At 44.1% G+C, this 12,140-nt stretch overlaps 1 protein-coding gene across 1 annotated transcript; it reads right to left on the bottom strand.

Annotated features, from left to right (window-relative positions):
• Positions 1 to 3,859: 3,859 nt before the first annotated feature.
• Positions 3,860 to 10,296, bottom strand: LOC136500953 (uncharacterized WD repeat-containing protein C2A9.03-like). Its single transcript, XM_066496433.1, has 10 exons — positions 10,087 to 10,296; positions 9,765 to 9,959; positions 9,465 to 9,632; positions 6,725 to 6,811; positions 5,481 to 5,615; positions 5,279 to 5,383; positions 5,097 to 5,188; positions 4,908 to 5,013; positions 4,745 to 4,831; positions 3,860 to 4,642 (listed from the first exon to the last, which is right to left on the bottom strand). Exons 2-10 carry the CDS (start codon positions 9,903 to 9,905, stop codon positions 4,229 to 4,231), a joined length of 1,335 nt encoding a protein of 444 aa, XP_066352530.1. The 5' UTR covers positions 9,906 to 9,959; positions 10,087 to 10,296; the 3' UTR covers positions 3,860 to 4,228.
• Positions 10,297 to 12,140: the final 1,844 nt, after the last annotated feature.

Here is a 12,140-nt window from a genome sequence, read left to right as displayed (position 1 = left end):
ATTTCAAAAGTAGATCAGGGTTCCACATGGGATGCACATGGAAAGCGACTGGCGACGCGAGCGACGTCTAGGACACGGGCCCGCTGCTGAGGTACTCGCTTGCAAGCCCAACGCGCTGGGGTGCCCACTAAGCAGGGTACCGTCTAATGCTAGCCCTGGATCGGACGTCCGAGCACTAGCAAGTCTGTTTTTTAACAAAACAGAAGTACATCATTCATTATTAAAAAAGAGAGAGAACATTGACGGAGCTACCCTAGGGGCGGGGTGGGGCGGCTGCCCCAGCCACTGGAGGCGTCGCCTCAGACCCTCGGACCCCTCTTCTTCCTTGGCTCTGGCTGCCGAGTGCCCGAGCTGTCGAGCAGAGGCCGGCGATGCTGTGACGAGCGAGCCGCAAGCAGCCAAGAGCCGAAGAAGATAACCGGTTCCTCTTGTGGACCTGTTTTTTTACTTTAGATTAGCCCAGCAAGGGCCCAATCTGGTTCCCTAAATTCCCAATCCACCAACACAGGCATCCGCCCATCGATCAGCTGCTTCCCCGTCCTATGTCCGCATTGACGCAAACGCGAGCCGCCAGCCGTGGCCCGCCACGGCGCCACCCCCGTTCACCGGTCGCCGCCATCCCGCCAGCCCACTCACCAACCGCCCCTAGGCTTCAGCGCGTCCCACTGCCCGTCCGACCGTCCGCCCACCTCGAGGAGTGGCCCACCGGCCACCAAGGAGCAGGAGGTAGGCAGCTAGCGAAGTAGTAATGCAGGGAGGAGGAGAGGAGGGGGCGTGAGGTAGCGAAGTAGCTAACTGTTAATTTATTCTGCAAAGTTGAGGTAACATCTTGTGTTGTTCGTCATCCACCTTTTCACCATAATTTGTGTGATTCTAGTTTTTTCTCTATAATTCGTGCAACCATGGTATGTAAATATGGTATCTAAATACAGTGCGATTTGGACCATAAGCTTTCCCTTTTTTCGTTCATCTTCGTGTTAAAACTCGCCCTACCTAAAATTTTTTTTCGGCTCCGTCATTGAGAGGGAAACAACACACATAGCTAAGTCTTTGCATATACATTCGTCATCTCGGCGCATCTTGTTCCAAAATGCCATGTCTTTCGTTTGCTATCTATCTATATCTATAAAGGCGAAACGTATCTCTCATTTATCACCCAACCGATCAATCCATATATTATTCTAGGTCGAGGAGAGAGATTGAGAGAATTTGAAGGAAGAAGAACCATGATTCATGTCCCCCATGTTCGTCGTCTGGTGCTGCTGCGGAGCCTTCGCGGGTGGAGCGTTGCCGGAAAGCTACTGGCAGTTAGCTAGGACCACAGCATGGACCTGGCATGGATGTCCATGTACAATGAAGGCCTTAATAGTAAATAGCCATGCAGATATCCAAGGCCTCTAGAAATAAATTAAACATGGTGACTGGCAGTGAGTCTGTGACTGTTGGCAGTCATTGTATTGCACATGAGGGAATACTAATAGTTAGGAATACGACTGTTGCTTGAAAAACTACTATATTTCAGACATCTGAAATATGGCATATCCCTAAATTAAAAAGCACTATAAGTTTCTTTTAGTAAGATTTTTGTTGGCGCTTCTCTACTGGTTTAAATAAAAGCCCTACAAAGCATGCACACGCGAGAACAACTTGTGAAGCTAAAATAAGCAAAAAATAATAAAAAAAATAAAACGGTGGAGCCCAAGCCATTTTCTCTACAAACCGAAGCCATAAAAATATATCTTTTTCTCCAGAAACTGAAGCAAAAACAGTGGAGATGCTCTTAGGGATACGGAATATAAAGAGTTCTCTTTTGTTTGGGATTTGGAGTTGATAATGGATACACATATTATAGAATGTATGAGATATTGATATCCATCTGTATCGAAAATAAGACTCAAGATATCCAAGATATAGGACATGTATTAAGGCTTTTTTCGGCTGGTCTATAAGCCACTTGTGCTGATTTATACGACTAATTTGTTGGGAGAGAAAAATACTGTAGCATGATTGATAAGCCGGCTTATAAGCCTAATTATCCATATTCATATACCCACCCTAGTGTTAAACACATTTTTTCCCCGGAGAAACGGGTAACTATCCATTCCAAGCCGACTTTTGCGACTGCGAGAGATGCATTCACACTGCACATGTTCCTCCACGTCTCTCAATACCTTCAAGCGTTGGTTTGAAGCTCGTATTGCATCTGGTGCACCCACCGAAACTGCCAAGATTCGCACATCTCTAGGCAGGTGCATGAATCAGCAGCCGCAGCTGCAGCCACAGCCACACAGGGAGCTGGACCTCAACGTACAGAAAAAAAAAATTATGGGGTTCCAGGTCTCGGATTCTCTGCTGTCTTCTACCTGCTCTGCTCTCGGCCTTCTGCTACTACGAGCACGCTAATCTAATCTTTATCCCCTGCGTCGGTTTTGTCGTTGATCAAAACAATGCTACTGGCAGTGCAGCTTGTCAAGCGGTTGCGGGTTGATGCATGCATGCACATGCGCCCACGGATGCCGCATCTGCAGTGGGGAACGAAGATGTCCGCCACGATCCCTTGTTACGGAGATAATTTATTTATTTATTTAGTTGGGAACGAAGGACAGCCAAGAACAGCCTGCTGTGCTGTTGCTGCAAGGGATTGTTGCTCTCTGGCTTGCACATTTCTGTCCAAAAAAGAACGGAGTCCATCTATCTTACGGGCATGTTCGCTTTATTGAAAAGCTTGTGATTGAAAATACTGTTCGTTAATTTCTTGTGAGAGAAAAATACTATTTGATTCGCTAAAATAGTACGGCTCATAAGATAAGCGAACAGGTCTATGTCCGTGCCAAATTTTCGATATTCAATTTGGATCTCCATCCATATTTTCATTCGTCTGTCCTTCTAATGGACGGTCTCCTTCTTCCTCACGGAGCCGACGACGCGACGCCTGTGTTATGTCCGAGCAACGCACTGTCGTCCTTCCCTAGCCTAGCCATCCTCGCCAAAGCCCCGTTACGTCGCCGTCCCGCCACCACCTCCATCGCCGTCGCAGGCCAATCGTCCTTCCTGATCGCATCACTAACCCAAACTTGCCCAGTGCCTCTATCTGGCCCACCAACAGCGCTAGCGGGCTCAATCCACTAAGGGCCTCCTCGCGGCTTCGGCATATCCGTGGCCATGAAGCCCATAAAAACTCGTCCATTTCATAGATAGAAATGGTCCGGCAGGCTGTAGCCAACTAGCCATGGCAAACAACAACTTGCTCCAGAAGCGTTTCAAAAAAAAAAAAAATCCAGTAGCTGGATGCCACTGTTCGGCCAACCAACCACCTCAGCACCAAGACAAAACCTTCCTTCTAAATCCCAACCCAACTTTCGTAGCTCCCCAACTTTTCGTAGCTCGATCTCGTCAGAGGTGGATGTGAATCTCACCGCGGTTGCAGGGAACAAAGGAGAGTATGTCAAAGACGAATGCAAAAGCTCAAGCAGCGACGCTTGGCTAAGAGCCTGTTCGAATATAAAAGCTAATTGCTAGCTACCTAAAAATTAGTTTAAATTAGCTCTAGTGTATCCAAACAAGACTACTCGTAGGAGGGCTAATTTTTTGACCAAATCTGACTACTTGTTAGCCAACTATAGCTAATTTAAGCTAATGTTTAGCCTAAACCAGTTACTAGCTGTGTTCGCCAAGAAAACGAACTGCGTATCCTGTAGTACGCCTGTCGCCTGTCACATTTCCCCTTCGACGCATTCGTCAATGGACAATTAACCACCGACCACCGTGCTTATGCAATGCAAGGACCAACAGCGCCATACAAGGTGCTGGTAGTCTTTGATTGCAGTCGTGCAGAGCTCCCGATTCGAATAGAAACATAAACTTCAACCTACTACATGTTATCATGTTCCACCATGTTCAGTCAGACGATGAATGGGGAGATAATCTCAAGACACGAACTATGTACATTGTTAGGTGTCGAGAAACAGAAAGGCTATACATATGCTACCGCCTTCAGTTCCACAAGTCAAGCGACAAACCCAGATTAGATTACTAGCAACAAGGAAAGAAACCCCCCAGAATTTTATACACTTATGCATCCCGGTGCTGCACCCAAAAACTAAAAGCAGCAAACGCTTCCATGAGATCCTCCTCTGTAGGACCATGCACGCATGCACTCCTTGCAGCACACAGTGCAACAACGGGGTCCAACAGCTGCCAAACCAAATTTCTGCTCCAGTGGTTGGTATCACCACAAGGAGTTCAAGTAGTGATGTTGGTGCCTCTTGCTGAACTCGATCATGCCTCCGTATGTCTGGTCCGCAAGGCCCACATAGAAGGCCTCAGTGTCCGGGCTGAATGCTAAACCTCCAATCTCACCAAACAAGTCAATCTCGTGAGATTTGCTGTAGTCCGCATAAGCATCGTATATGTGGACAAAATCAACAGGCTCTGCTGTTGCGAGGAAACGCCCGTCTGAAGAGAACTTGACACACCGAATTGAGCCCATCCTTCCACCAAGCACAGCTACCGACTGCGATAGGTTCCTGATGTCCCATAGCCTGCATGTAGTGTCTTGACTCCCAGTTGCCACGATATTGCCATCAGGATGCCACGCAGATGCAAATGAGTAATCCAAGTGACCCCTAAGAGAACCAATTGCCTACACAATATATGTGAGTGTTGAATATTAGGATCAACCACATACTGATATAGCCCCGTGCCCTGGAAAACTAATAGAAGGAAAAACAATCCATTCACTTACCTTGCCACACTTGGGATCCACTACACAACCATCCTCATGATCTCCCAGGACAGCAAAGAGTTTCCCATTTGGGCTCACAGAAACACTCTGTTGGAGAAGAAAACTTAGCAGCCAAATAAGAGGATAAAACTACAGTGCATAAAACAGTTAAGGGCCTACTTACATTCACAGACCAAGGGAAGACATAGTGCTTGAGGAGGTCAAAGTACTCGGTGTCAAAAATCCTAATGGAGCAGTCATTGTTAGCAGCCACCAACCTTCTAGATCCGCTGAAATATACATTTCATAAACAAACTGTTAACTCAAGTAAAAATGAACAAGATAACTGACTCAGAAAAGCATCGAATCTTACCTGGGATCCTGATAGATATCTAAAGAGTTAGTGATTGCATTTTCATCATCTGTAACCCTTGTGCTGTAAACAACCCCATCATCATCCAAGCGCTAGTAAATACCAAAAACAATATATCAGATTTACTGCATGAGTTACTAGACTGACCACAAAGTAGGAGAATATTTGTGCAGTAGGAATACCTTGCATATAAGCTCCCCTTGAAAGCCACCAACTACCAATAAATTACTATCCATGGCCATTGTTGTGACCTGGACCATTGCCACTGACTGTGAACCATGCCCCCTCTATGCAACAACAAAAATGGATACTTTAGACCAAACCAAAAAGAATATGAAGCTGCACAGAAATATTGAACACCAGAAAATATAAAATGTTGTATACCTGTTTTGGGACGATGCAATCATCAGCATTGATTAGCTCAGTGCTTGTCTGCTCCAGTGAGGACCAGTGTGTCACTGATTGATCATGCATTGTATAAACATCATGTTTGGTTGTTGCCCATACTAGGTTCCGTAGCTGTGAAACACAACACATCATGCAAAAAAAATCATTGAGAATGTGATATGTGGATTTGCTCTTTGAGCTTTCAGTGTGTGTAACAAGCACTAATGTAAACTTGAATAAAAAAGAGTTCTTCCATTTCCCCTTAGGCAAATGCTACAGCACCCCTTGCATGTCGACCAAAAACATGAATTGATTGGAAGGATTAGGAAACCCCATACAGAAGCAAAAATCTCATAAACAGGCAAACAGTTTGGCAACATCTACAGCATAACCTTTTTTTGCATAAGTGTAGAACCATAGACTTGCTAAGAATTACTCAGATCTTTTATATATGACGTTGGTTAGTTTAAATGTGAACTAGCTAACATCATATATAAAAAGTTGGAGGGAGTAGTAAAGACCGTAAAGGCAAAAGAAGTTTCATAATAAGTTATGTTTATCCTTGTACACAAGTAGGCAGTTTATCGGTTATAGCATTGTAGGCAGCAGTATACTAATGTGCATAGGATAAATGCACATAAATTCTTTGTATTCAATAAGATCTTGTTAATATCTCATGAATAATGGAAGTCCCAGAAGTATCAAACATATTTCATTGAGCTACTTTTAGGACAGTTCTAGGAAAATCTTGCCTGTATGCTCAACATAAGGACAACTAGAAACAAGTTTTCCTTGGACCAAAATTTTTTGGTTCTAATAAATTCAAGCAAAATCTACCACATAAGTAGTTCAAAATTGTAACTCTCTTTTACATACATAAAAAAAATACTTTCCTAGATTCAGTTGAAACCCAGAATGTTCAGTATCCGAGAAAGTAATTTTAAGTTATCCTCCAAGTATCAAGGTAAGGTTGGCAAACTGGGTAAAAACTAGTTTCAGTGAAAGCTGTTTTACTTATCCATGAGATTGAAACAAGACTATATTTCTCTTCCACATCTATATCTTCTAAGATGACAGCCAAGAATCATTAAAAAAATGGCCACACAAATAGGATAAGCCTCGCGATGGACCAACCTTCCAAGGACAAATCATTCCTCAAACCAAACAAACCCGTAAACAACATGCTTGATGATAACTTTGCTCAAAAAGTTGGACTGTAATGCAACAGAGGAAAATCAGACCTGAAAATGTACAATTGATGGCCGAGCACGCCTTGTGTTGTAGTGGAAATCATAGTAAGGGTTATCCTTCTCCACTTGTTTGCACTCCTGAGAGATCAAGAAAGAAACAAAAACAGATTGTAAGGAGCTAGAGAAGTTACATTTCAATAATAAAGACTGAACAGTGCTGCATTGAATGACACTGAATGCATGTACGAGTTTCAGCATAAATCATTTGGGGGTGAACAGATGAAACCTAGTAGAACAGTAAATATATCTGTCCATCTGATGTCCATGTGACCACTAGCTGTAAATAAGAAAATCATGGGAACCAGTCTAACAATTGAATAACCAGGAGTCAGTGTACTTGCTTCCACCTAGTGATCTAGGGAGAACTACTTTCTATCACCTTACAAATATTACTGAACACCATGCAAGCAGAGGATACTAGGGTAGTATGAAATGTAACTGAAAAGATGGGGCCTCTGACATGAAAAATGAACTCTCAAAAACAAATCAGCATGTAACACTTTCATATTGCTGTTAATGCCCTGGGCAGCACTCATGTAATGATCTGAAACTGCTCTAACAGATTTACCTTTAAGTAGGTTGATCCATAGCCCAAAGAAATGGCGGACTAGCAGTACCCCAAGAATATTAAATTTCAAAATATTCACAATAAGAAAATGGTGACTGTTATCCTTGGTCCATGCAAAATAGCTGATTCAACTAACACATTTGGCCCATTACTATGTGACATGAAATAGTTGATTAGCACTGTAGTGAAGATCCCATTCTTGTTTTTTACAACCTGGCCCTTTCCACTTCTTGAAATGGAGCATGAATGCCAGGGAGGGATTATGATCCCTCTTCCCTGTTTTGTTCATTAAGTAACTATAAGTCAATGACAATCGGGAATATGATTTGAAATTTTTTATGTTAACATGTTAAGAGATTTGCCATTCCATACTGTACTGGAAGTGGATATTAGCTACTTGAGATTGGCAATCAATTAGCCAACCAGATACTCTCACATAGAAGTGATAACTGATGGTCTTTGACATCTAAGTAGCATTTCTGGAATTTAATAATTTGTACAGCTTAGATTAGGTCAACTAAAAAGGTTCACACAACCTCAACCCATCGATTTTGGATCATGATGTATGCCCCCACCAAACCACCACCCGGACCATAGTAGATATGAAAAGCTAGCACCCATCCCCATCAATGAGCAGCATGAGCACATGCACCCAACCAAACCCACCTTACCTAAAGTTCATCCATGCCTTCTGCTGCCCACCAGGAAGAAAAAAAGAAAGACAGAAAGAATGGAAAAAAAAACTGAACTGCAAGATAAAATTTGGACATAGCTAACCATGACGATCAGCCCCATGAACTATAGCAGCGAATGGTAGTGTTTTTATATGGTTCAGACATGAGATCAGCAGTATAGTGTAACACAGTGATAAGTAGTGATGGTTAGTATGTTTTCAAGAGTTTTTTTGCGAACCAAAACAAAATAATATGCATCTCAAAGAAATAACAAAGCAGATACTACATAATTATAGATGGATAGATATTCTTATTCCCAGAACCGGATAACCATGGATATGACCTTTGACACGTCATTCTTCCTAATTTGGTGATCTTTATATAGTCTTTTGTATTCGATTATAAATGTGTATTTTGTGTTTGAGCAAAGCAGTGCAAGCTTATGATCATATTAAACTTGTCATTCATATCTTCCTAATTCCATGATCTCCATCTTTCAATAGTCTTTTCTAGTCAAGTATTTGCCAGCTACTAAATCATTATGAACACCATCTTGTCATTTTTCCTAACAAGCGAGATCACAGGTTGAACCATCAGTTTGCACGTTGTAGTGTTATGGGAGTCAGAACTGCCATCACTGATTGTCAATGTAATTAAAAAAGATTAGGTGTTAGTCGCACATTCACTCTTGTACCACAACTATCATATGAATGAGTTCGAAGTAGTGACGGGGCCAAAATACTAAAACAAAGCTGGAATGCTTATGGTTATATTGACAAAGTACCAAATATCCAAATGTATAAAAATTGGATCACTGAAAAATATCTGTGGAATTTAATTGCAACCAATATCTGTGGAAACTACTCAAACGTTGTTCTCTTAACGCACTGGAAATCCACTGTTATCTAAACCCACCAACTAGCCAAATGAATGATTCTTTTTTTTTTAACTTAAAAAGAATGATTCTGTTTCATCAAAGAAATTGGTAGGGAGAAAAGGAATCAGAAACATAGATTTAAGAATCCAGAGCCCTACTAAAAGGGGCCTTCAATGTCATATCTATCCCATTCCACATACAGAAATAAATAATAATGTAGTGTTAAATGCCATGTCGGGAAGGGAATACGTCAGCAAATTAAACCACTAAAAAGTTGAGGCAACTAAATATTAGGTTAGATATGTTGAAGAAATTTGTGTACATAAGACATTTGATTATCGTAACTTGGCTTGTGATTCGCATGAAAAGGCAACACAAATGCAAAAAAGGAGAAGATCAATATCCCTAAAGTTTTTCAATGGTTGTCATGTAAAACAAAACATGAAGCCAACGAAGTACACAGTATATAACCACGCCTGTACCAGAGACTCATGACTATGTGGAAGCAACCTAGGAGTATTACGAATAACTGAGTTGAACACTGTGCGGTTCAAACAAGAATTTGGGTGGACATCGATTGGGGGAAATAGGAATCGGGCAAGTGTTGAGTACCTGCAAAGCATCCTCCCGTGCGTAACTTAGGTTCTGGTAATTTTTGTAGTTCTTCATCTTCATCTCCCGGTACTTATCCCTACCGAAGAGCATCTTCTCCCACGGGATCCCCTGCATGTCCTTCCCAGCAGCGACGTCGGCGGCAGAGACGTCGGGCAGCATGTTCTCCTGCAAGACAAACGAGACATTCCTCAGGGGGGAAAAAAGCCCAACGAGAAGAGGGGATCAAAATTTCACCCCCAACAAAACAGGAGTCCCCAAATGAAATCTAACACACGGAAGAAAACATGGATAGCAGACCTGGTCGTAGCTGACGAGGCTGGCGAAGAGCTGGTTCTGGTTGGCGTCGCCGAAGGCGTTGTTGTCCCCCTGGTCCTCCATGAGCTCCTGGATGCTCTGGAAGATGAACTCGAGGTTGTCCTCCAGCTCGAACTCGTCCATGCCCTCCTCCTCGCCCTCACAGGCAGCCAGGCACGGAGTCCAAATCAACCCACCCTGCGGGGAAGCAAGATCACCCAACCAACCAACCACCCCAAATTTCCCCGGTAGAAACGAAAATTCAGCACGCGGGTTCGGGTGAGGAGACAGGCGACGAATCTAGCGCGGATTCGAGAGGCCTCACCTCGATCAGAGCGGATCCGGATGCGCGCGGGATGGAGCGGAATTGGGGAATTTCTTTTCTGGTGGTGGTGGCCTGGTGGGGCGCGCGCTGGCAAAAGCGCAGGCAGCACGGGGGAGGGGAGGCAATGAGGCGAGGCGGCGGCAGGCGCAGGCGCAAGGCCCAGACGACGAGGCGACGCGGGGGCGGAGCAGGCCAGGGCCAAGCAAAACACCGCCTGCGCCTGGGTGTGGAGCGCGTGACGGGAGCGGGTGGATGGGAACGCACCACCGACCGGGCTCGGGCCTCGGCCCTCGGGGGAAACGGGCGGGCCCCGCGCGCCAGCGGCTGCCTCTCGCGTGCCTTGGTTGGTTTGTTGCACGGTGGGTGTCAGCACGGCAGCCGTTCCCTAATACAGTACATTTTTTTTTGTTGCCTTTTGCCCTTCTCTGGTCCAAGAAAATGCATTTTTTTCCCTGTTGATTGGAGCTTTGAAGCGTGGCTGTGCGGGTGCCATGCCGGTATGGATCTCGCTGGTGGAGTGGTGGTGTATATGTTGTGATTTATGAGCTTGTGAATGGGTGGTCTTTGATAACTAACGCAGGGACGCGTCCCCTGTGGGGATAATTTCGCCGCACGGGACGGGGATGAAGAGAAAATTTGCCCCATGAGCTTTCACGGGAAGAGAGACGGGACGGGATGGGACGGGGGTCGTTACTCATCGGGAAATTCCGTGTTGCCATCACCATCTTTAGTGAACCCAAAATCCCATTTGATGCGGATGTCTTTGACTCTAGCGTAGATTACATAAAGTTAATGAAGTAGTTTGTTCTTTCGTGTTTTTTCCATTGAGGTGAGAATATCAGTGCTTTATAAGTACCATTATATGTTACTTGGATCAGGTTATGTTATGGAGAGGCTAGCGCCCGAACCACGCTTGCTCCGCCTCGTTCGCTTGGATTCACGCGCTGCCCTGTGCTGGCACCGTTTCGCGCGCGCACACATAGGACCACCCCAAAACGCTCAGATGACTCGCCCATGCCCCCCCGGCTCAATCCCCACGCGGAAGCATCGAGCGCCGCTAACCTCCATCGCTTTAGACTCCCTCTGTTGAGCTATCGCGCGGGTCTTTTCCACATCGACTTCGCACGTCCTGCGCCTCCTCCCCGCGTCAATGGCCACGGCATGGCCCTGCCGCCCTCGTCGACACCAACATCGGCGGACGGCGGTCTGCACTTGCAACATGAAACACTTCCTGGACACATACAACTAAAACACATAAAACATTTGGGACTTATGCTTGCAACATATGTGTAGAGCCACTGTAACATATGCAACATCCAAAAAAGCACTTGCAATATATGTCTGGAACAGATGAAACATTTTTAATAGACACTTGCAACATACCTCTAAACACTTGCAACATATGCAGTATCCTGGTCTACTTTTATAATATCCATATGAAACACCTGAAACATACATCTAAAACACTTGAAATATACATTTGCAACATACACTTTCAGTGCAAACATCTCCGTGCTGAGGTCGCGGTGGCGGAGGATAAGGCACGGCGCGCAGCGGTAGGGATAGGCGCATCGAGGCGGAGTGAGCGCGGTGGGGGTGGAGCGTGGTGCAGCGCTGGATGGGTATTTATGTCTTCAAATAAATTTATTATTAAAATATATTCTATACTAATCTAATGTTATTTATTTTATCCCATGAGTGTTAGTACTTTTCCATATAATTTTAGTCAAAGTTTATACCGTTTGACTCCTCGAAATATGAGAATTGCATTCTTTTATGGACGGAGGGAGTATCTCCATTCGACACCATATAAGAAAGATATGATTTTTCTAAGGCAACAAGGGCTGGTACGCTATTAATATACTGCTGAAACTTTGTTTAATTTTTTTAAACATCTTAAAGACCTCAAATCAAAATCTAAAAACTAGAGAGTTGTAGATCTTGTCGAGAGCTATAATTTTTATATAAAAATCATCTTTATCCGAGATAGTATGAAAAAGATACAATTTTTCTAAGGCTGAACTTCCAGTGGACCAAATTTGGTTTAAACTGAA

The sequence above is a fragment of the Miscanthus floridulus genome, chromosome 13 (genome assembly GCF_019320115.1).
Source record: "Miscanthus floridulus cultivar M001 chromosome 13, ASM1932011v1, whole genome shotgun sequence".
NCBI classification, from domain to species: domain Eukaryota; kingdom Viridiplantae; phylum Streptophyta; class Magnoliopsida; order Poales; family Poaceae; genus Miscanthus; species Miscanthus floridulus.
The sequence above is the reverse complement of the archived record's forward strand: the minus strand, read 5'-3'. Positions and strand labels throughout refer to the sequence as shown.